We start from the raw sequence: 23,952 nt of genomic DNA on the forward strand, positions 1-23,952 counted from the left end.
CACTGACAGTGTGAGGAGACAGGATGTGGGGGTTTTAGTCAGTTTGTCACTTGAGATCTTCTGTTCACTCAGGGAGCAGAGTTTTTCCTCTGCTACGCTGTGTGGTCCCTCCCACAGGCAAACAGTCTTCCCAAAACTGCTGTGGTGTGGGTCACTTATCCATGGCAATGTAATCTTTAAACGATAGGCTGTTCTGGTTTGGAAGCAAAGGCCCTCTCTGTCTATTCGGGTCTCCCACTGGATTTCAGCTTTCTCTGCTGCAGCTAGACCCCTTTTCTCATGGACTGTAAGTGAACTTCTGCAATCCCTGTGGACTTCCTGCATTACAAGTGGACAGTTTGTTTCACCATGGTCCTCACCATAGCTTGCAGAGGAACCTCAGCTCCGACACTTGCAGCACCTCCTCCCCCACTGACCTTGGTGCTGCTATGTTGTTTTCTCTCACTTTTTCTCACTTCCTCCTCTTCTCTGACTAGAAAAAAAACCTGCTACTTGTAGGTACTCTTGCCAAGAAGTCCCTCTTATTCTTGCAAGATCCTGCAGTGCAGAGAAGCTGGTCTCATCTAGGTTTCACATCAGGGAATTGCTTGCCCTGTTTCCCTTGGTGGCCAGTTGGCCTGGCTGTCATTGTGTGGGCAGTGGCCGCCACGGCATTGGCACCATTTAACACCTCTCCTCATGCAGGGCATCGGGAAGGGGAAGCCACTGCCCCCGCACTTCTGTCTGCACTGGTTGGCTAGGGGTGCCCAGGCAGGCAAGGCTCACCACAGGCCACACCAGCAAGGTAGTGCCTCCCCACCACTGGAGAAAAACTGCCCCATGTGCTGTTTTGACTTCCTTCTTAAATGACATCACAGAGGCATTAGCAACCTCTCCGGGCCCTGCATGCCCATCTTCAGAGCCATCAGAGGCTGGCTGTGTCAGAAATGGTGGAAGCTTCTAGCAGCTTCTCACAGAAGCTACTGCTGCGGCCCTCTCCCACTACCAGAAAACATGCTGCACCACATCAACTCACGTCTTCTTTTGAATATTCCAAAACCTCCACTCAACAAAATGGAAAAGTAGATATAGATAAAAGCTTTATATTTTATTAATATAATGGAACTTTTCACAAAAAAATAACACCCCAAGGAAACAGAAACCCAAAAGCTGGTGCAGCCCCTAAAAGGCAGACTCTTTCCTTGTAAATGTGTGAGGGGAAGGGGACAGTGACAGTCCAAAGAGAACAAAAACCCCTCAGGAATCTGGGCGGGATTTCTTCTCCTTCCTACTGATGTCAACCCCTTTTCTTTTCTGCACGGTCGATTCACTGCTGGTGCTTGTTTCACTTTGGCTGATTTTCTCTTCCAAAGGCTTGGAAGCCTGTGATAACCCAAGAAATACAAGAGTTGTGAATAATTTGATTTTACAGCCATTGGAATGCCCTGTGCTCCACCAAGGTCAGAGCCGATTGTACTCTGGCTCTTATGCAGTGAGCCTTTGGTATTCTGCTCCCACTGCTGGGATTTGTAGGAAGTGGGATGACAGGAGAGCAAGATAATGGCTGAGCAGGGCAGTAGGACACACACAGATGAGCCAGGTTGCTCCAGGGCTCTGTGTTGTTGCAGGGATGGCTTCGCTCTCTGCCCTCCTGACAGCCACAGTTAACTTGGAAATGCATTCAGAGCTGGAGCAGTGAGCATGGCTCCTGCAGGGAAGATATCCCCATCCCAGAAAGGGTGCAAGGGAGGAAAGGCACCTAGGGAAGGGAGAAGGCCCATAGGTAACTGATTTTTGGGCAGAGGCTGTGATCTGCTTAAGGGTGACTTTATTTTTATGAGACTCAAGAGAGGAAAGGAGGCAGGAAGAGAGGATGATGGGAGGAAGGCTGAACTCCATCAGGGAACAGGGAGACCAGTCAGTGAATGGATGAGCAGGTGGAGAACAGGCACAGGTGGGCAGGGAACAGAGCTGAGGGAGAATAGGGCTACAGCATCCCTGGGAAGGGTTTATCCATCTCTCCCTCCTCCACCTTGAGCAGCCTGGCAGTTATTAGTGAATGAGCACATTTAATTGGAAGGAGAGAATGTAATGAGCTTAAAAAAATATCATGAAATTAAATACAGATCCAAAACACAGAGCAGAAGGTAAGGAAGAAAAGAACAAAGCAACTGTGAAAGGGAAACAGACAAAAGGTCTGTAGACCAAGAGGGAGCCATACCAAGAGAGCACAGCATGGTCCTTACCTTCAACTGCCCTGCGTATTTCTCGGTCCACTCCCTGGCATTGAGCAGGAACAGCTGCTTGTTGTACTTGTACTCCGAGGACTAAATGGGAAGAGCAAGACAAAGACAGAGATTTGATTGAATACATGTCACTGAGAAGCTGGGACCAAGTCTGGCTTTAGGACTCCTAAACCAGACTAAAACTGCAACAAGCATGAAGTGTAAAATTCATTTAGCTTGCTTAAAGAACTTGTGCTGCCATTTGCACTGAAGACAGTAGCTTGAAGACAAGACCATGACCATCTCTTCTGACCTCAGCTGCCTCAGGGAAGCCCAGGAATGCCCCAGCTGACCCAGGTCAGGCCATGCTCCAAATGTGTCAATCAAGAGTGAGTGAAGCAGAATCTGAGCCTAAGTCCAGCCCCCTACTTCCTCCCCACCCATGTCCATGGCCAGGAGAGAGGGAGCTCACGTACAATATTGGCCATGAGAGGATCATCAGGGTTGGGCTCTGCCATCAGCAGCTGGATGGAGGTCAGCAGGGTGGAGATGTTCAGGGAAGGCCTCCATGCACCCTGTAAGGAAACAGGAGGAGAGCAGCAGCTCGGACAAAGAAACCAGCACACGGCAGCCCAGAAACACCTTAGAACCCACAGCACTTCAACACAACCTGCCCACAGTTGCCTTGGGACTTCCAGCACGTAATGCCCCATGGAACACACCAGACCCACTCTCAACACAAGGCTCCAAGGAAGCCCAACTGACAACCAGGGCAGTGGTCATGGCTCCAAGGCTGCCAGAGCTCAAGGAGCATTTGGATAAAGCTCCCAGGCACACAGTGGGACTTTGGGCTTGTCCTGTGCAAATCCAGCTCGTGGCCCCGATGATCCTTCCAATTCAAGAGATTCCATAATTCTATGGGCTGTACCCTGCACATCTCTGCTGTGTTAGGGCAACTCATTTTCAGACATAATGCCTTTTGACTCCAATCTTTAAAGCCTTGGAAACTTATATGGAACAAAAACCATCATGTTCTGGCTCTAAACAAAGAAGATGCCACTCAAAACTTCATTCCCTGCTCCCTGTAAATAAGTCAGGAGCAAAGAGACATTCAATCAGGCTTTTACAAGAAGCAGATAAGGAGTTCATTATCCTGCCCAGGCTCACTTACCCACACCTAAGCACTGTTTTACCTTCGGTGGTAACTTAAGAACATCCAGGCAAATCCTTCCAGCAGAGTCGATGTTGGGATGGTAGATGGGGGTCAGGAAACGAATCTTTGGTGGCTCAAATGGGTACCTGAAGGGACAAGCATTAAGAAACAAAAGTTACTGTTATATTTATAGGACCTGTTGTTTTGTCACCCAAGCAATGCCATAATTTTCTCCTCTCAGCCTACATGACACCCTTCCCCAAAAATCTTCAGAGGCAGTGCTCTGCCTTTGCTGCTTCCAGCTGTGTCAGACTAACACTTCCCTGGATAGCCTTCCACAAGGGGAAGAACATAAACTTTGTACTGATGAACAAGCTCTTTCCAGAAAGCTTTGAGACAGTACGATGAAGCAAAAGTCTTGTCACTGCACTTTTAGGTTTTTAATCACACATCTTTGATGTTCAATGCAAAATAAGTATCAGCTACTAGAAAAATTGCATTCCTTAAAAAGAGGATCTCAATTCCTTGTTGAGAGGATGAAGACTCACGTCAGTATTTACAGCAAATACCCTGACATCAGTTTACTAATACTTAAAGCAGGACTACACCAACTACTTAATCAGAGAATCAGCCTGGTTTACATTAGAAGGGACCTTAAAGCACATCTCACTCTACCCCCTGCCATGGGCAGGAACCTTCCACTAGCCCAAGATGCTCCAAGCCCCATCCAACCTGGGCTTGGACACTTCCAGGGATGGGGCAGCCACAGCTGCTCTGGGCAACCTGTGCCAGGTTCTCTCCACCCTCACAGGGGAGAACTCCTTAACTGAGCTAGCTAGAGTCTATTGCCCACCTACCTTTCAGGAACTATGATTTCCAGGTTGAATATTCCTTTCTCATATGGTGTGTCCACACCTCCTAAAATTTCTTTAAGAGCAAGATAAAAATATAAGAATTACATTTAAAATCAGAATTACAGAATGGTTTGGGTTGGAAGGGACCTTCAAGATCATCTTGTCCAGCAGTCCCCACATACCTCCCACAATTACAGAGCTGTTCAGGTGACAGAATCACAGAAAGTTAAGTGTTGGGAGGGACCTTAAAGACCACCCAATTCCAGGAACCCCTTCCATTATTCCAGGTTGCTCCAAGCCTCATCTAACCTGGACACTCCCAGGGATGGGACAGCCACAGCTTCTCTGGGCAACCTGTGCCAGGGCCTCACTTCCCTCACTAGGGAGAATTCAGGAATAAAAAATGTCATCAAATGTCTTCTTATGTAAGACCAGTTCCATCCCCCCAGCAATCAAAACTAAGGCTAGACCAGCCAGGGCACAGGCCAAGCTATGTTTAAAGGAAACTACAATCCCACATTTCCACATAGCCTGTAAAGCCCAGAGCATCACAGACCTGGCAGCAAACTGCAGCCCAGCCCTGCCTTTGGGAACTCCCAGGGTACGTACGTGCCCGTAGGTCATCCAGCTGCCCGTTCTGCCAGCAAGTGATGCCCGGAGGTGGCTCTGTAGCCAGGAGCGAGAGCTCCCTTGCCAGCCGTGAAGCTCTCTGCATGGTGCTGAAGCTCTGAGACCAAATTCTATTCCTGACAAACCTGGATTTTTAAAAACAGCACTTAAAATTGAGATTTTTTTTGGCTAAGGACCTGGGTTTTGAGCTGTTAGCCTCATGCGATATCAGAGTCACAGAGAGGCTGAGGCAGTTCCTAGAGCTGCTCTTGCACCCAGCTGGGGCAGGGGCATGAGACTCCTTATAATCCATCCCATCCCCTCAGTCCCCAGCTGAGTCTAATAAACCCTGGCGTTTAACAAACCCTAATAAACTGGGAGGCCATAACCAGGCTCCAAATCCCTTATGGGACTGTAACATCTGCCCTGGGACCACCCATGTCCTTTCATGGTTAAGGTACCCACTGCCCTGCTGGGGCCATCCATCAGGGCCCCTTCCTACCCAAAGGCTCCATCCCCCCTTCCTGTGCAGGGGGAGACCTGAAAGCTGCCTCAGGGATGGGCCTCCCCCTACCGCAGCAATGCTCCTGACACTCCCAAAGGACTGGCCTGCCCCTCAGTCCCCACAGACAGAGACATAGGCATACCCTGAGAGGAACCTCGCTCGATTACCCACCACAGCCCTAACCACTCTCCCTGAGGATGGGGGACACCCCCCGAGGCCTAACTGCCCCCTCCAGGGATTATCCTTTCCCTCAGGCACCATTAACACCCCACAGACTCGCTCACCCGAGCACCCCTCAATTTCATTGCACCTCTAGCCTGACTATCCCACTGAAGGAGCGTTCTACCCTCCTCCATCAGCCCAACTAAATACCCTCAGCGTAATTACCCCCGCACACGGACAAGAGGTGCGCCCCCCTTCCCACTCCCCAAGGATGGGAACGGCCACCCACAGCCTCGCCCCTCCAAGATCTCCCACACAATCCCTTCGGAACGACCTCCGCCCTCTCTATTTACTAATTACCGCCCCACTCTAACTAATTAACGTTCTCCCGCAATGACCAATCCCTGGGCTCCCGCCGCACAGACCGTGAGGCGGCGCGCGGCGGGGGCGGCACTTCCGCTATCGCCTGGCAACGGGCGGGCTCCGGGCGGGCTCCGGGCGGGCTCCGGGCGGGCAACCCCGCCCCCCGGGCCGCCGCTCGGGCGCTGATTGAGCTGTCCTGGCCCCCTGTCCCCGCCCCCTCAATTGAATTAGGGCGCTGCCATTGGGTGAGCGCTGCGGGCGGGAACCCAAGCCCCCGCCCCTATTAAAGCGCGCGCGCGGGGTGTGGCCTGAGGTTGTGGTGGGTAGGCGGGAGCGGGGCCGGAGCAGCTCCGGGACCAACCGGGACCCCCTCGGATCATGGTCCAGCCCTGGGACCCTCCCACCCTGAGCCGCGTTAAACCTCCGCGGACAGCGGGCAGGGCCCTGCTGGGAGCGGTCCTTACATAATCCCCTGTCCCAGCCAGCGTTGTGTAACCGGTCCCGCGGGGCGAGGAGCCGCTGCCGCGCCCGCCGCCACCACAGGCCGTGGGGAAGGAGGTAAAGGCGGGCTCAGGGAGCCCCCCGGGAGGCGGCGGGAGTCCCGGCTGGCCCGTTCGCCCTCAGCTGCTGCGGGGCTGGCGCAGGGGCCGCCCTCCCCCGGTGCCTCCTCGCCACTTCCTCGCCCCCTCCCCCCGTGTGAGGGGCCCGGGCCGCGAGTCCTGGAGCCTCAGCCCGGCCTCCCTCCGCCCCATCCCCCATGGGTAGAGACTCTCGGGTGTGGTTCTCGCCCCTTTCCCGGAGAGGCCCTAGTCAAGCTCTACACTTAGATGTGTTTGGGACTTACTTCCTCCTCTGACTCAATATGCCATTTTCTTGCATCAAAGCTGTATCCGGCACCGTATTTATCACCTAAAGTTTTCAAACAGGGGAAAGAACCTAGAGGTTGGAATCAACAGTAGCCTGAGATCTGGCTCAGTGTGGAGAGTGGGATTATGGACCCAGATTTATGCAAAAAATAATTCTTAGATCCCAATTTAGAATTGTTCTCAAGCCTATCTAAACAGAATAACATTAAACAACTTAATGGTGATCATTATTCCACTTCCCAAGGCCAGACTGTGATTTGAGAGAGCAGGTGTAAGGCTGCTCTCTCCAGATAAACCGTTGTTTATCTGTTTCACTATTGCTTCTGAAGCAGCCAAAATATAGTCAAGGAGTACTTGACAATGGAGAGTGTCCCACAGAGGAAATTAAACTGTTAAAAATTTCTCTTCCCCGTTCCTTAGGCCTTGGTCTGTTCCTGCCTCATCTGGTTCTGCCAGCTCCAAGGGCCAGTGGGACCAGAGAGGAGCTGCCTGCAGTCCTCCTCCTTCACTCTTGGGAATTACACAAAGGCTTGCATGGCTTAGACCATCTTTGAAGCAGAATCCACATCAGTGCAGATATTTATGGTATTTAGTGGTGTTTAAAACTGGGCAACTCATTTCTGGATGCCTGTAGGAACAGGGGCAGCACAGTGGGTTTTGGATAGTGCCACTGACAGCTTTTGCATACCTCTAACACATTCTTGCCTGTGGACAGAAATGCTCAGCAGCAGGAGAGCTGGGATCAGAGGACTGTGTAACCTCCTCTTTTTGGGGTGACATGTTGTAAAGACCCTGGAGCATCAGCTGTGCAACCCTCAAGGTAAGGCCTAGATTTCTGTGCTTTCTGTTGTGGTGTACCTGCTCCAAAGTACAGGGATGAATCCTGTATGAGGTGTATTTTCTACCTGCCTGGTTGATTCTTGGGGAACAGATGTGATCTGGATATGACAGGGAGTGAGCAGACTCGAGCTGCTCGTTCATGTAGAGGTGGAAGAGTAACAGTGGTTAAATCTCAACATGATGTCAATGACAGACAGCACCTGCTCTGCTTTCTCCAACATTCCAGAGCATCTTTCCTTTCCTTGTGACATGACAAGAGCTCAGTTTCTTTCTGACTCCACCTGCACAAGTGATCCCCCTCCCCATTCTTTCCCATCCAGTAGGGGATCCCAGCTCCTCACCCAGCTTTGACACCTCTTTGGCTCTGGGCTTCCACTCCCTAGTGGGCTTCAGCTCATTTTAATGGAGCCTCTGCTCCTCCCAGCCTGTTGTAATGAAATCTTTGTCCCCCCAGCTCTGATTCCCCCAGTCCCTTTAGTGGCGTCCCCAGAGCTGCTGCTAACCCCGACCCTACAGCCCACCCAGGCCCTGGCCTGGGGCCTGCCTGCCCTGTGCCCAGTCGGTGTTGTTGTCCGGTCCTGCAAGGATGCCATCAGTGAAGGGATGGGTCCTGCCTGGGGACGTATCTTGGGGCCATCCCATGGGCTGTGTGGAGCACTGGGCTCAGAGCAGTCCCAGGTGTGTGAGACAAAGGGGTGTGGGGGTGAATGTGATCCCACAGATATCAGGGGGCTGCACGGCCCTGGATTTGGGGCGACCTTGCAGACCATGTGGGGCCACAGGGCTTGGGACAGCCCCAAAGGCTGTAAGGCTGTGGGGGCCTTGGAGCCCCTGGCTGGGACAGTCCCTCAGTGACCCTAGCTGGTGCATAGGATGCTGGGGACTCTTCCAGCACACTTTGCATGGTTTACTACCCAGAAATGCCATCGAGGTGCTCCCCTGAGCTGCAAGAGCCACCTTGTTTTTCCGGTTCTCCCAGGAAGTGGGTGCAGGGCAGAGCATGCCACACAGCCCAGCCCTGCCCTGGGCTGCACCCCAGTGCTTGTGAGTTTGGGGCCTTACTGGGGGGTTGCAACAAAATGGGCCTGTCTGGGTGCTGCTGGTGCATGTGTTTTGGAATGGAGCAAATCAGATTTATGGAAAAGCTGCTGGGTGTGGGTTGAGCAGGGACAAGGGCTGAGTTGCCTGGTGCAGCCATTGTGAGGGGGTGAGTGGAGCTGTTTGGCTGGAGGTACTGAGCTGGATTAGGGATTGTCATTTGGTTCTTTGCTCATCTCTAATCTCCTCTGGGGATAAGGCTGGAAATTAGCATCAGGTAGGGACTCACCTGGGAGGTGGGTGTTGTACTTTCCCAATTTTACATGGGGAAGTGAGTTTAGGAGGTCCTGCTGGGCTTGGTGCAGGCAAGGTGTCAGCTGGGCTTCTCCTTTGCTTCCTGGCATCTGCTGTGCCCATTGTCCTGAACAGGGCAGCCAGAGCTTGGGAGCTGCTTCCCAAACTGTACCCTGAGAGGCTTTGGCCTCAGATGCAAGGTCAGCACTCCTGCTAACCCTCTGAACTCAGCTGAAGTGGCTCAAATGGGAATAAATGTATAAATCAAAAGTAGTTTTGTGTCATTATTACACCCAGCTCTGCTCTGGAGGCAGGCTGGGAGAGCTGGGGATGCCCAGCCTAGAAAAGAAAAGGGGAGATTTCAGAGCCCCTTCCAGTGCCTAAAGGGGCTTCAAGAGAACTAGAGAGGGACTTAGGACAAGGATCTGGAGGAACAAAACAAGGGGGGGAATGATTTCCCACTGCTGGAGGGCAGGGTGAGATGGGATATTGGAAGAAATTCTTCCCTGTGAAGGTGGTGAGGCTCTGGCCCAGGTTGTCCAGAGCAGCTGTGGCTGCCCCATCCCTGGAAGTGTCCAAGGCCAGGTTGGACAGGGCTTGGAGCACCCTGGGACAGAAGAAGGTATCCCTGCCTACGGCAGGAGGTAGAACTGGATGGGCTTTAGTGTCCCTTCCAACACAAACCAGTCTGGGATTCTGTGAAATCCTTAAGTTCAGATGTCTCCTAAAATCGCCTGACAGACGGAGTATTGCACCAGGTCTCTGATGAGCTGATTGCTCCTGTGGACCTCCTTGAAATCAGCTGATGACTTCCAGATGATTTGCTGATGGTCACATCTCTGGGGTTAAAAAGTGTTTGTGCACTAAATGGAGCTCTGGCAGCTCCATCTGTTTTGATTCCTTCCTTCTGGCGAGTGTTATTGGGATGTGATTTCATTGAGGGATTTAATTTAGAGGATTTGATTGGCTCATTTGGGGCAGAGGCCATTCTCTGTGGAGCTGGATGGTGATTCTGCTGCTGAATGATGGGGTCAGAGGAGAGGTTTGGTCTTGTTCCTGCATTTCTCTCATTAAAACTTACCAAAGCAAGAGGTTTGTGGTAAAAACTGCAGAGGATTTTTTGGAGCTCTATTTCTAATTGTTAATTGACCTTGTTCTTTATAGGGATTTGATGTCCTGAAAGCCAAGGGTTCCCTTCCTCTTGTAGCCAGGATGCTGCATCGCACCATTCACCTTTTCCGGAAGGAGCTCCGGCTCCACGACAACCCAGTGCTGCTGGCTGCCCTGGAGTCCTCAGAGGCCCTGTACCCCGTGTACATCCTGGACACAGCATTCCTGACCTCCTCCATGCACATCGGGGCCCTGCGCTGGAATTTCTTGCTCCAGTCCCTTGAGGATCTCCACAAAAACTTGGGCAAGCTGGGCTCCTGCTTGCTGGTTATTCAAGGGGAGTATGAGCTCGTTCTTAGGGATCACATCCAGAAGTGGAATATCACTCAAGTGACACTGGATGCAGAGATGGAGCCGTTCTACAAGGAGATGGAGGCCAACATCCAGCGCCTGGGGGCAGAGCTGGGCTTTGAGGTGCTCTCCCTGGTGAGCCACAGCCTGTACAACACCCAGCGGTACGTGACTGCCCCAAACCCACAAGTGTCTCCGGGGAGGTCATTTTAGAAGAGGAAAAGCCGAGTGTCTTGGTTTTTCCTTTGGAGGAAATTGAACTGAGGTGAACCTGGTGCTGTTTGCTGGGAGAACTTTGTTGCTCCCTTGGAAGAAACAGAAGAGATTGTGCACAGGTTTTAGAATTTCAGCCCAAACAGCTGCTTAACTTTTTCCTTTTGGGCATTTTAATTCACCTAAAAACTTACTCTTTTAAACAGAGTGGAAGAAATTCTCTAACACCTTTAGTAGGACTTGTAAAAGTTCTGTTAAATATGGTAAAGAGTTTTTGGTGTCAGATATTTTCAAAATCTTTCAAGTCAACTTTCACTGGTGTTTGAATACACTTGGATCCAAGCTGTTATTCAGTGTTGAATGACTGAAGATATTGAAATTATTAAGAAGGAAAGCAGTAATAACTAACACTTCTAACAGCCCTAACACTCCAATTTTGCAAAACCCCTAAATTATGTAAATGAATGGATGTCTGTAACTTACTATCTTGAATTCAAGCTGTTTGCACAGGTCATTGCTCAGAGAGGACAGTTATTTACTGCCCTGGACCTATTTTTTGTGACTCTAGAGGTGTTCCACGCCCTGCCCTGTGTGTCCTGGCTGTGTGTGGCTGTGCAAGTGAAGCCATGGCTGGAATCCTGATCCCAGTTTTGTTGTCTTAGGTCCTGAGAAACTGCTCTTGGTATAGATGTACACTCACCCAGGGGAGTCTAACTTGTAAAATCTGTAAGTTCTACATTCAGTTGCACTAATGGAGTTGTTACAGCCTGTGATGTCACCTTCCTGTCCACTGGCAGTTCCAACTTCTTCCTTGGTTTCTGTTATATGAGAAGAGATCTTGTTGTTTTGTTTTTTTTTTAAGGATTTTGGACCTAAATGGTGGGAGTCCCCCATTAACTTACAAGAGATTCCTTCACATTCTGTCTTTGCTTGGTGACCCTGAGGTGCCTGTCCGAAACCTCACAGCTGAAGACTTCCAGTAAGTACCAGCCTGTGAGTGGGAATTGCTGGTCCTCTTTCTCTGCCCAAAAGAAGAGCCAGGCCCAAATGATAATGAGGCATTTTAGATGTTTTCTTGCTTTATTTCTGCGCATGGAGGGTTATTGATTTTATATACAGGGGATGTAACTGTTGTTGGGAGGGGAGAGCAGATGGTAGAATGGTCTGATACTCATCTCTTCTGGTATTTGTGCAGATTTCTCACCATGTGGGACACCTCACAAAGTAATGGTTGGATTCAATGACTTAAAGGTTTTTTCCAACCTTAATGATTCTATGATTCCGTAAAAGTCTTAAGCTTTTGCAAAGCACTTTGTCTTGGTTTGAAAAGACAGGTGTCTGCTAAAGAAGGCAGGAGCCTCCCTTGAAAGGGAAAATGTAAACCCCCTCCCTCCAAATTATTATAATTTTGAAGTTATGAGGCTCTCAGGCAAAGATATGGGAATAGGAATAGCAGTTCTTTACTAGGAAAATTAAAAATACAAATGCAATAGTAAAAAAAACCCAAAAAACAACCAACACACTGACAGAGTCAGAGCAGTCCCTGCCCCCTGTGTGTCAGGGCGGTGTCCCAGCCCCATGCCATGGGGGCTCAGCCCTCCTGCAGTGCCAGCTGTGGCTCTGCTGCAGCAGGGATCCTGCACAAGGGGGGAGTTTTCCTCTGCAGCTCCAGGGCTGCTGCAGATGGGCCTGGGCTCCCTCTGGCAATGCAGGGCAGCAGAAAGCTGCTCCTCTGGGAATGCAGTGGGAAAAGGCTGCTGTGGTGTTCCAAAAGCCAGATTCTATCCAGGTAGGAATTCTTGGCTCCTCCCCCTGGGTGGAACCTCTCCCCATGGGATGATGGAATTTCATCAGCCATGCAGGGACACTCAGTGCCATGAACAGAGGAGATCTCCCCAGAAGGAGAGTGTGAAGATATAAAGAAAACTGCTCCACCTGCTTTTAACAGGTGGCCCAATGAACAGAAGATAACTGCCCCACTCTAACAGATAGCAATAGGATACACAGCCCCAGCCATGTCTTGTAATCTAAGACACACTTTGAGAAAAGCTTTTAAGAGATGTCAAACTCCTGCAGAGGAAAGCCTGGGGAATTTACTCAAAGGCATGCTCTGCATTCCTCTCAAGATTTTGGACAGGATTTAGATGAACCGCAATAGTTTGTTTTATGCAGGAAGTTCGATGGAATGATCTTACTGTTTCCTCCTGGCTTTAAATCTCTGCTCCCCTCTGCTATATGGGAAAGAGACACTGAGCCCTTGTCTCCCAGGACTTGAGAAGTAGCTCGGAGTCAAGGATGTCTTATGTTTAGCTCTCCATGGGGTTAGTGAGTCAAAGGGAGGTAAGACTGGAGCAGGAGAGAGCTGGAATGGGACTGCAGGTGCTTGGGATTCAACATCAGGTGCCTCCTGCATGGCCTCAGCTCAGTGCCACCAACCCAGGCTTGAATCTTCCCATTTTGGAGGAGTGCTGTTACTTCCTGAATGTTGTCCTGAGACAGTCTGATAACAAGACTTATGTAAGTACTGGAATATATAAGTTCCTGTATTTTTTTTCTAGCACTGTTTTTTTTTCCCGCTTTCTTGCCTGATTTGTTTGGACTTTTAAAATTAATGCTGATGAGCGATAAGTGGTTCACATGCTTCCCAGCAGGCTTGAGCTATGCCAGTGCTCTGAGAGCTGCACTGGCCCCACCTCTGTAGGTGCCTGCAGCAGGGCTGAGCTCAGGTTTGTCCAGGGAAGTACAAAGATCTGTTGATGTCTGAGTTAATTCACAGGTTGTGAGAAGTCTCTGTGTCACCAGCACTTCCTTGGACCTCTTAATCTGTGTTTTATGGGGTGGAAGAAAAACCAAACTGATGCTCTTCCAGCCATATGGGGAGCAGAGGCCTTGGGAAGCTTCAGCAACTGAGGCTGAGGAGATGTTGGGGGGCTGCTGAGGGGTGTGGGCTAGGGGACCCCAGCTTGGTTAGGTATGAGTAGCTGGGGTGGCCCAGCTCTCCTGCCTCCTTTCTCTCTCCTGCCTCCTTCCCTATGAAACTGAAAGAGAGAAGGTTTAGATTAGATGTTGGGAAGAAATTGTGCAGTAGTGAGGCCCTAGCACAGATTGTCCAGAGAAGCTGTGGCTGCCCCATGCCTGGAAGTGTCTGAGGCCAGGTTGGCCAGGGCTTGGAGCAACCTGGGGAAGGTGTCCCTGCCCATGGCAGGAGGGGGAACTGGATGGGCTTTAATGTCCCTTCCAACCCAAACCAGTCTGGGATTATGTGGCTCCAGAGTGACCTCTCCTCAGAGGCACTCAGGGGAGCTGGAGTGGCATTTGGAGGCAGCACCATAATTGTGTTTAGGGTCTGAGGAGGCTCTTGGTTCCCTTCTAGGGATGGATGTGACAGCTGGGAGGAACTGGAGAGGAGCTGCCTCTGAGCCTTTTGTAGGGCATGGGAACTGAAAGGGATCTGAACTGAGGGTGCAGCTGACTGCTCCGAGCACTGTAACTTGGTGGGACTGTTCTTCCCCAGTTCTGGCTAGAATTCCCTGGAGCAATTGCAGGATGAACTCTTCTCCCCCAGGAAAGTACAGCCTGGGATTTCTCACTGTGCTTTCATTCTCTGTGCTCTGGTTGGCCTGTGATAGATGATACTTGGTATGGCATCGACAGGGACTGCCTCTATCTTCTGGCTCCTGTTGTTCCTTTCAAAGAGTTTTCTCTCTCACCTCAGGAGATGTAGGGCCCCTGACCCGGGCCTGGCTGAGTGTTACAGGGTGCCTCTCCCTGTGGATTTGAAGATTTCCCCAGAGAGCCTTTCCCCTTGGAGAGGAGGGGAGACTGAAGGGCTGCAGCGCCTGGAGCAACACTTGACTGACCAGGTCAGCCCTGATGGAACCCAGGGGATGGTGGTGACTCCAGGTGGGCTGAGATCAGTGCCCAGCTTGGCTTGGAGGAGGGTAGCAGCTTAGGCTCGTGTTTTGTTCTCTTTCATTTCTGGGAAGTGGGAGTGTTTTCCAGGCATGACATCAAACAAGCCCCTCTGATAGTTAATCCAGTTCCAAGAGCTTTCCTCTGTTTATTACTGGCCATGTGTCATCTTGTGCTGCCTGAACCCAAATTTCTGTTTTCATTTCAGGGCTGGGTAGCAAGTTTTACTAAACCAAGGACAATCCCAAACTCGCTGCTTCCAAGCACCACAGGCCTGAGCCCATATTTCAGTATGGGCTGTCTGTCAGTTCGGACGTTTTTTTATAGGTTGTCAAACATTTATGCTCAGGTAAGCCAATAATTGGTCCTAAGTAAGCAAATCCAAAACTGTGACAAGTCTGGCATGGGAGGCAGGATTTAACACTCGGATCATCTTGGTAGAGACTTGGTGTATCAAAAAATGCTGCATTGTTAGTGTCTTCTCAAAGTGTCCCATGAAATCTGTGGAGTTGCTTCATGTTCTGTGAAACAGCCACAGAATGTCTGCAGCTCTTCCCAATTAAGTTTTAGAAACAGGATATTAATATTCTAAATTAATGTTTTCATCAGGAACTGTAGTGGCAGATGACAGAGCAGATTTGGATTAGATGTTGGGAAGAAATTCTTTCCTATGAGAGTGGTGAGGCCCTGGCACATGGTCCCCAGAGGAGCTGTGGCTGTCCCATCCCTGGAAGTGTCCAAGGCCTGGTTGGATGGGGCTTGGAGCAACCTGGGCTAGTGGAAGGTGTCCCTGCCCCTGGCAGAGTGTGGAATGAAATGGGCTTTAATGTCCCTTCCAACCCAAATCGTGGTTCTATGAATAGAGAGCCAGCAGACCTGGGATCAGCAGGGAAGTCCAGGAAAACCTTCCTAAATTTCAAGGATTTAGCTTTTAATTTAGTCTGTCTGGTGGTTAAGGGAAGTTTCTGATTGGTTTGTACAGTTTTGTTTCTGGAAATCAACTGATTTTATCTTAGACAAGTTTTAATTGTTGCATAAATGAAAACCACTTTCTGAAATCTTGTTTGATTCTTAAGAAAAAGTGAGCTTGAAACCAGCCCAAGAAAACCAACCTCCTTTACCTCCATCTTAAGATTATCATTTGAGACATGGCTGAGCCACCTGAATTCAGTTAGCACATTAATAAACACATGCTTGGTGTAAGAAATCCCAGTGTGACACAGTTTTGGAAGGTAGGTGGAGTATGTTTGAGCTAACACTGAAGTCTGGCAGTTTGGCTTTGCTTTGGCCCAGACAGCATTGCCTCAGATATTTGATTTCCTTGACTTGAACAGTAAAGTGCCTTGAAACTCGTATTTTAGTCAGATAATTCTTTATTTTATAGGCTTGACACTCACAAAATGAGTGAAGCTGCAATGATATGTATGAACTGAAGCTGTCACCTTGTGTCTTTTGCAGGCAAAGCATCACTCTCTGCCCCCAGTGTCGCTCCAAGGGCAGCTGTTGTGGCGGGAGTTCTTCTATACAGTAGCATCAGCAACGCCCAACTTCACCCAGATGGCTGGGAACCCCATCTGCCTCCAGATCTGCTGGTACAAGGATGCAGAGAGGCTCCACAAATGGAAAATGGTAATGAGGTGCATGGCCACAGCAGCTGCATTGGAGCTTGGAGCTTTCCTCTTCCCTTGATCTGTCCCTGCTGGCAGTTTGAATGCATCTTGCAGTGGTGTGACAGGCTGTGAGAGCTGGGAATGTTCAGCCTGGAGAAAAGAAGGCTCTAGGGAGACCTTAGAGACCCTTCCAGTGCCTAAAGGGGCTCCAGGGGAGCTGGAGAGGGACTTGAGACAAGGGATGGAGTGACAAGGGGAATGGCTTCCAGCTAACAGAGGGCAGTGTTAGATGGGATATTGGGACAAAGCTCTTCCCTGTGAGGGTGGTGAGGCCCTGGCCTAGGTTTCCCAGAGAAGCTGTGGCTGCCTATGGATCCCTGGAAGTGTCCAAGGCCAGGTTGGATGGGGCTTGGAGCAACCTGAGCTGGTGGAAGGTGTCCCTGCCCATGGCAGGGGGTGGAATGGGCTTTAATGTCCCTTCCCACCCAAACCACTCTGTAATTCTGTGAAAGCAGTGTATGGGGTAGAGCTGATGTTGCTGTTCTGCTGCAGGCACAGACAGGGTTCCCATGGATCGATGCCATTATGACCCAGCTGCGCCAGGAAGGCTGGATCCATCACCTGGCTCGGCACGCTGTCGCCTGCTTCCTGACACGCGGGGACCTTTGGATCAGCTGGGAAGAGGGAATGAAGGTTCTCTGCTGGCTTTTATTTTCCTCTGTTCTGCCTAGCCCTGAGAAACCCTGCACAGCCTGAGTCTAGCAGTGAACGGTTCTACAGAGCAGGGTTTGGTTCTGCCCCTTCCTGTGGATCTCAGGCTTTGTGGAATATCTTTATTTGTCACTCAGTGCAGTGGTGAGAGTTCATTCCCTTCCCCAAGTCCTCATGATTTTTGGATAACGAGGATACTGGTGCAGACATGCTCAGTCTCTAGCAAGTTCCAAACCCAGAGTTTTTGGGTTGCTCTGTCTTCTGTCCATGGAGAGCATTCCTAGTGTGCCTGTGAGGAGTCAGCCCTGGCCCCACAGTGCTGTGCTTCCAGTAGCAACCTCCCAGTCTGCTTTTGTCTAGTTTTTGCAATGTAGCCATTTCAGGGCTATTTCTCTTCCCATCCCTGATGTGCAGGTGTTTGAAGAGCTGCTTTTAGATGCTGACTACAGCATCAACGCTGGGAACTGGATGTGGCTGTCAGCCAGCGCCTTCTTCCACCAGTACACACGGATCTTCTGCCCTGTCCGCTTCGGGAAGCGCACAGACCCCCAAGGCGACTACATCAGGTCAGGGGACACCCACCCCGCCACCTCCCTGAGAGCTTCTCAAGCTCCTCTTGAGAAGGAACAGCAGGAGTTGATGAAATGGATCAGTTTCAAACACACACACACGCCTGTTAAACAGGACTCATAGCAATGGTTTTATTGAAAACTTGGGGAAACTGAGGCATGGAGAAGCAGAGAGATAACTGTTATTCCAAGTGATGGCTGAGCAGGGCTTGTGTTCATTTGTGAGCGCTTGTTGTGTCCAGCACCATGTTTGATCACTAGGCTGGCTTCTCTTTCCAAAGGATTTGAGAAGAACTTCCCACAGCTTCCCTGCTCCAGTCTGCACTTATTTTCTTGCTTTTCATAGAATTCTGGGATGTGCTTGGAAGGGAGCTTAAACCTCGTCCAGTTCCACTCCCTGCCATGGGCAGGGACACTTTCCACTATCCTAAGGTTTCTCCAAGCCTGGCCTTGGACAATTGCAAGGATTGGACAGCCATAGCTTCTCTGAGCAACCTGTGCCAGGGCCTTACCACCCTCACAGAGAGGAATATCCCAATATCCCATCTAACCTTGCCATTCTTTATTTGCACACACATAGGTTTTACTTTCCACTCTAAGTCCTCTTTGCTTCAGAGTCTCATTTTGTTGTCTCTCCATAATGTGCTGATGGACTTTCTCAAAGCACTGGTCTCACTGTGTTAGTGTTGAGCAAACAGCTTGTCTTGGTTTGAAAGGCAGGTGTCTGCTAAGGAAGGTGGGAGCCTCCCTTGGAATGGACAATGTGAACCCACTCCCTCCAAATTATTATAATTTTGAAATTAAGGGGCTCTCAGGCAAAAATATATGAGATTAGGAATAACAGTTCTTTACTAGTATGTACAGCAAGGCAAACAAACCTCAACGACTGCAGCATCACCAATCACAGAGCAGGAGCCCAGTCCCAGCCTTGGGGCTGCGGCGCTTTCCTTCTGCTGCAGTTCCGGGCATGGCCAGCAGGGGCGCTGCTGGCTCCCGGTGGGCGGGGCAGGTGCAGTGATCCCCGCGGGGCTGCAGGGGGCGCTGTGGGGCAATGGCGAGTGGACCCAGACCGGGAGGGGTGGAGGAGAGGTTTTGCTCCGCAAAGCCCGAGGCTGTCAGTCCCAGTGCCCCCACAGGACTCTGAGAAACACTAGGCTGGAACAGCAGAAATGAGCAAATATTGGAATATGTCCCCAATATTACCAGGTAGATTGTGTCTGAGCTCGTCTGACCCTTGCTGCTGGGCCAAAGGTGGCAACTGTGGTATTTCACCTCAGAGACACTTTTGGCTGGCTGGATGTGGCAGCGGGCACTGGAACAAGTGCCCGCTAACCAGGCAAGGTTAGAAACTCAGTTTACCTCGGGTGGAAAGGCTTCAGGCTAGGGTGAAGAGGAAGGAGATGGATTCTGTCAGAGGGTTTATATCCAGAGTTTTATTCCATGGTCACAGACATCTGAATCTTGGTAACAGCTCCAACAGAATCCTGAGCACATGGTCCTGGCTGAATTTAAGCCCAGGGACAGGGGGAGGGGAAGGGACAGCTGAGCACCAACCAGGTGGGAGGAGGAGGGTCTCAGGGAACCAGGGACACATAGACAGGCCAATGACCCCAGGCCTGGGGGCATCTTTGGAACTTGACCAACCACAGGATGGCCTTGCTGGAATGTTAAGACTGATTGGCAGCCCAGCAGGGGGTGAGGGGGGAAGAGAGGTATTGCCACACCTGGGAAGGGACTGGGAAGTAAAACAGGAAATGAGCTCACACTGCAACAAGCAAAAAATCCCCGTGTGGTGGGCGAGATGTGTCAAGGTCTGTGGCAGGAGCTGGAACTGCGGGATGTCCCGTAGTGCACAGGGGTGCGGGGACAGCAGCAGAAGAAAAGCAGCTCCCAGCTGGCTTGTGGCTGTGTCAGCAATTCCTTTTCCCGAACTGCAGGTCCCACCGTCCGCCGAAGCCCAGATTGAGCAAGAGATCCGCAACTGCCCCAGCTCTCATCCTTTACCTGCTTCTAATCCCGAGGTGTCTCTGTCCCTCCCACAGAAGCTCCCAAAAATCAGAGGAGTTCCCCCTCCCCGCAGTGTCAAGCACACAGCCATCCGTGCTTCTTAGCAACTCAATGGGAAAAAATTCCACAAGTAGAGGAAAGAAAAGGAAAGAAAACCCAACCCCCAGCACAGCTCAATTTCTCCACATCTCTTCCTCCCATCCTGTCTAGATTGGGTATTGCCAAGGAGAAGCTTGTGCTGAGGTACCTCACAGAGTGGAACAAAAAATTACTTTGCCATTCTGCAATAATTTTTTAAAATTAGTTTGTTTTTAAAATTTATTAATGTTTAGGATAAAATGTCAGTGAAAATTTTAAAAACTTATTTTGGAGGAAATCAAAACCGAAGTACTGTTTAAATCACCCCATTTATTCTACGCTGTGAAGTTAACTTTTGGGAGATATTACACCTATGGAGGTTCGAGAGCATAAACCCGATTTTTTTTTGTGGAGAATGAATCAGAACTTCCCCACAGATAGTAATCTCAATATTAACATGGCACAGATTGGTTTACACTTCTCTGAATGTATGAATATTTGCCTGCAGGATTATAAACCCACCTACTATCCTTGTTTTGTAGGAAGTACTTGCCCATACTAAAGAACTTTCCCTCCAAGTACATCTACGAGCCCTGGACAGCATCTGAAGAGGAGCAGAAGCAAGCAGGATGTATCATAGGTAATTAATTCATATTCCTTGCTAAGGATTTTTCTGCTGCTAACTATCCAAAATAAATGTGTATGAGATGGAAGCATCACACTTCCAACATAAGCCATTTATCTTCTGAAAATGGATGAATCCAGCAGCCTTCCTTCTGTTCATTCTCCATTAACATTTTTTATAGGAGTCTCATTTCACAGTACATATTTTTGCTTCAACTTTATGTCCTAAAACTCTTGGATCACTCCACACTTTTGCCTTTGAATTTATTCATCTTGGATGCTTGGCTGCTTTAAATAATATCAGAACATCTTGTGCTTTTACTCCTGCTCTAACACATCTTTGAAGTCTCTTAGGTGAAAGTGAGAGCTCTTCTCTTTGATGGAAAGGATTAGGCACTTCCATTTAAGAAAAACTGGAAGTATTCCAAATCCAGGGAAAATGTCTTTGCTGAGTGTGGTAAAGGCTCTGTCTCCACATTACCAGGTCAGGATTACCCCTTCCCCATGGTGAACCACAAGGAAGCCAGTGACCACAACCTGCAGTTGATGAAACAGGTCAGAGAGGAGCAGCACAAAACAGTCCAGCTCACGAGAGGTGAGAGATGCTGCAGCACCCACATTCCCTGTGCTGTGACACACAGACTGTCCTCAGGAACCTGGGCTCTGGGGCTGGGCTTTGGGTGCTTTTCCAGGATGCTTTTCCATGTTGGATACGAACATCATGAGCAACTCTTCTGGTTACTGTTTGGTCAAATACTGGAATCATCTACCCAGGGAGGTGGTAGAGTCACCATCCCTCAAAGAGTTTAAAAAAAGACTGGATGTGGCACTTGGTGCCATGATCTAGTTGAGGTGTTAGAACATGGGTTGGACTCGATGATCTTAAAGGTCTCTTCCAACCTAGAGTTTCTGTGATTCTGTGAAAATGCTGTCCCAAGTTTGAGAACAAGAGTGTGACCCTTTTCTTCCTTCCCTTTTCTTCCTTCCCTCTCCCCTTGGAGCATCCTCCTGCCTGCTGCAGAAATGCTTTCCCAAAACCAGATCTTCTCCCCCTGCCCTGAACCCCCAGCCCCAGGCTGGCTGCGTGTGTCTCCAAGGTGCAGAAATCTCTGCAGCTCTGCCCATGCCTCTTGTAAACCAGAACATCCTTACTTGTCTTTGTTACCATGATCTGCCCTATGCGGTAGCAGAAATTGAGATTCCCACTGAGCATAAAGCTCTGAGGAGTTGAGTTGTTCCGAGAAATTTACCCTTTGGCATGATTTTCTGCATTGCTTAACCCTGTGGATAACAAACGGGTAGTTATCAAGTAAGGCTAGAACACTCAAACTGTGCCGAGCCTGAGGTACTTAATTAATTAGGTATTTCCAATCACACAGATGTGTCACTTATGGCACCTGTGGTCTTAAAATTGAAATCCCAGGGCCTGTGCTGAGCTCAGAGGAATCCTTCACAGTAAAACATGGAATCTCAGCCTGGTTTGGGTGGAAAAGGACTTTAAAGCTCATCCAGTTTCCACGCCCTGCCATGGGCAGGAACACGTTCCACTAGCCCAGGTTTTTCCAAACCCTGTCCAACCTGGCCTTGGACACTTCTAGGGATGCAGGTGCAGCCACAGCTTCTCTGGGCAGCCTGTGCCAGGGCCTCACCACCCTCACAGGGAAGAATTTTGTCCCGGTATCGCAGCTAACTCTGCCCTCTGGCAATGGGAAGCCATTCCCATTTGTCCTGTCCCTCCAGGCCCTTGTCCCATGCCCCTCTCCAGCTCTCTTGGAGCCCTTTTAGGAAGGGTCTGTCAGGTCTCCCTGGAAGCCCTCTCTTCTCCAGGCTGAACATTCCCAGCTCTCCCAGCCTGGCTCCATAATGGAATTTTAGTGACAAAATACCTTTCTATTTAAGAGTGAGCCACAGCAGCCTCTCTATATTATAGAAACCCAACATGCAGCAGCTGAGGGGAACCTTAACTGTTCTTTCCTTCACCCCTCTAACTTGAGGGAATGAATTGTTCCAAACCCTGGAATGGATACCTATTAATGTGTCCATGATGTTGCACACTGGAATAGTACAGATGTAACCACTGTATGCTGGCACTTCTTCAGCAGCCCTGTGATACCAGGGACTAAATGTTGGGAATGTTGGAAAGGCCAAAATTTTGAGTCCCTGACTCTAAGTGTTATCCCAACGCCCATCTCAGTATGAAAACCAGGTCATACAGGGGAACAGATATTGGAATAGAGTAAGGGCTAACGAGTAGGATGGGACTTGGAACAGTCTGGAAGGTGTGGAGTGGAATGAAATGAGCTTTAAGGTCCCTTCCCACCCAAACCATCATGGGATTTCATGATTCTTGTTGCCTATGAACAGAAGCATTTTGTGATACTTTGTATCTTAACCTGACTGAAGTCAGAGAAGACTTTTCAAACTTTAATCCTTCTTTATTTCTTGCTGTAGATGATGCAGATGACCCCATGGAAATAAAGGTAAAACGTGACCATTCAGAAGAAAACATTTCAAAAGGAAAAGTGGCCCGAACAGCAGAATAAACTAAAATTCCCTCAGGGGTCACCTGCTGGGTACCAAAAGAGGCAAGAGAGGAGAGCCAGGGGCCAGTTGAGCTGGCCAGCCACTGTCCTCCATACTTTGCCCTGCTGATGGTGCCTCTTGCTTGCGACCTGACCTCAGGACACGTGTTGGATCTTGAGTAGTTGTAGTGCAGTTATTTTGGATGGAATTGTTTATCTTTGAGTGGCTTCTGGAGCATCTGTTGAAGCTGTTGGGTAAATGCAAGAGGTGTGTGGTTGTGGCAGGTCCTGCTGCTGCAGCATCCTTCAAATCCATGTTTTTCATGCACATGTATAAATAGATTTTGTGAAAAAATCTTAATGTCAGAAGACCATGTGCACATTAATGTGATTGCACATTAGTATTAGGACCTTGATTTGCTTGCCTTGTAGAGACAGATTTAGGGATGTTCAGATTATTTGTTCTAAGTTCCCAGTTTATGACTGTAGTCCCCAGTTTGGGGAGACAGAGCAGAGTGCAGCCCCTTGTACTTTGTGTATAGGTTTTAAGTCATAAGTAGGAATTATTATGCATTTTGAGGACAAGGTTGAAAATATCTCACTAAATTAGGGCTAATATATAACTTTGTCACCATAATTCTCTTCCTTGGCTAACTAGAACTGCAGGGCAGAGATTAATTCTGTCATGTACCACATGGAAAGATTTCTCCTTTCACTGAAATGTATTGTTGTGAAGTTTGACAAAGCTGGATGAGTCAATTATGATTGGGGGTTTGGGGGTGGGGAAGTGCAGTGGGGTTTTCATGGCTGCAGGTAGTATTCTGGGTTTGGAAAGAAATAAAACATTTCTGACATGAACAATGCAAGGGCTCTGAAGCAATCTGTTATCACAATTGATATCCATCGGTCCTCTCAGGAAACCTGGTGGCATAGCAGCTCCAGCAGCAATCCAAACTCCTTGGAAGCATCCCAGGATCTAGTGCAGGAGCAGCACAGGAGCAATGAGCACCAGGAGGAGGCTGTAAACTGCAGGATCTTTCAATGCTGCTACAGACCTGCAGGACCTGTCAGGACAGACCATGCTGGCAGCAGGACAGTGAGGTGTAAATAAAAAGCTGCAAGGAACTTCCTGCTGCTCCAAGCCTGCATCAAGCTGCTGGAGATACCCATATTCCCTGATACTTCAGCCCTCCAGCAAACCTAATAACTTGCAGGGATGGCCAGAAGAAAAGGCCTTCTGCCTCCCCCTTTATGGAAGGTAGAATTCCAAGGTGGTGCTTGTTTCTTTGGGGAGATCTGTTGCTCCAAAGCCTCCTGGCATTCCTTCCCTCTGTCATTGGGCTCCTTCCTGTGCCTG

At 49.5% G+C, this 23,952-nt stretch overlaps 2 protein-coding genes across 5 annotated transcripts; one reads left to right on the forward strand and one right to left on the reverse strand.

Moving 5' to 3' along the window:
* Nucleotides 1-1,106: 1,106 nt before the first annotated feature.
* UBE2T (ubiquitin conjugating enzyme E2 T) lies at nucleotides 1,107-5,926 on the reverse strand. Of its 3 annotated transcripts, none has more exons than XM_054290652.1 (7): nucleotides 5,913-5,926; nucleotides 4,821-4,966; nucleotides 4,215-4,284; nucleotides 3,398-3,503; nucleotides 2,681-2,779; nucleotides 2,226-2,306; nucleotides 1,107-1,362 (listed from the first exon to the last, which is right to left on the reverse strand). In XM_054290652.1, exons 2-7 carry the CDS (start codon nucleotides 4,924-4,926, stop codon nucleotides 1,237-1,239), a joined length of 588 nt encoding a protein of 195 aa, XP_054146627.1. In that variant the 5' UTR covers nucleotides 4,927-4,966; nucleotides 5,913-5,926; the 3' UTR covers nucleotides 1,107-1,236. The 3 variants fall into 3 exon arrangements, with proteins under 3 accessions (XP_054146627.1, XP_054146625.1, XP_054146626.1); XM_054290650.1 differs by lacking the exon at nucleotides 5,913-5,926 and adding an exon at nucleotides 5,785-5,896; XM_054290651.1 differs by lacking the exon at nucleotides 5,913-5,926 and adding an exon at nucleotides 5,777-5,896.
* Nucleotides 5,927-7,468: 1,542 nt separating this feature from the next.
* On the forward strand, nucleotides 7,469-23,414 carry LOC128946713 (cryptochrome-1-like). 2 transcript variants are annotated; one of them, XM_054290640.1, is made up of 11 exons: nucleotides 7,469-7,536; nucleotides 10,053-10,513; nucleotides 11,425-11,541; nucleotides 14,278-14,425; nucleotides 14,683-14,823; nucleotides 15,933-16,103; nucleotides 16,637-16,777; nucleotides 17,210-17,361; nucleotides 19,992-20,089; nucleotides 20,558-20,668; nucleotides 22,525-23,414. In XM_054290640.1, the coding sequence occupies exons 2-11, from the start codon at nucleotides 10,101-10,103 to the stop codon at nucleotides 22,614-22,616; spliced, it is 1,584 nt and encodes a 527-aa protein (XP_054146615.1). In that variant the 5' UTR covers nucleotides 7,469-7,536; nucleotides 10,053-10,100; the 3' UTR covers nucleotides 22,617-23,414. The 2 variants fall into 2 exon arrangements, with proteins under 2 accessions (XP_054146615.1, XP_054146616.1); XM_054290641.1 differs by lacking the exon at nucleotides 7,469-7,536 and adding an exon at nucleotides 8,539-8,600.
* Nucleotides 23,415-23,952: the final 538 nt, after the last annotated feature.

Source organism: Melozone crissalis, unplaced genomic scaffold (genome assembly GCF_028551555.1).
Source record: "Melozone crissalis strain CALT ecotype California unplaced genomic scaffold, PUWL_Pcris_2 ptg000086l_1, whole genome shotgun sequence".
Taxonomy (NCBI): Eukaryota; Metazoa; Chordata; class Aves; order Passeriformes; family Passerellidae; genus Melozone; species Melozone crissalis.

Coding starts and splice junctions, on each gene's coding strand:
- UBE2T (XM_054290652.1), bottom strand. CDS start 4,926: ATGCAGAGAGCTTCACGGCTGGCAAGGGAGCTCTCGCTCCTGGCTACA. Junction 2,780..3,397: donor TTCTTAAGTTACCACCGAAG/GTAAAACAGTGC, acceptor GTTTCCTTACAG/GGTGCATGGAGGCCTTCCCT. Junction 2,307..2,680: donor ATCCTCTCATGGCCAATATT/GTACGTGAGCTC, acceptor CTTCCCATTTAG/TCCTCGGAGTACAAGTACAA.
- LOC128946713 (XM_054290640.1), top strand. CDS start 10,101: ATGCTGCATCGCACCATTCACCTTTTCCGGAAGGAGCTCCGGCTCCAC. Junction 11,542..14,277: donor CTCACAGCTGAAGACTTCCA/GTAAGTACCAGC, acceptor CTCTCACCTCAG/GAGATGTAGGGCCCCTGACC. Junction 14,426..14,682: donor AGCAACACTTGACTGACCAG/GTCAGCCCTGAT, acceptor TTTTCATTTCAG/GGCTGGGTAGCAAGTTTTAC.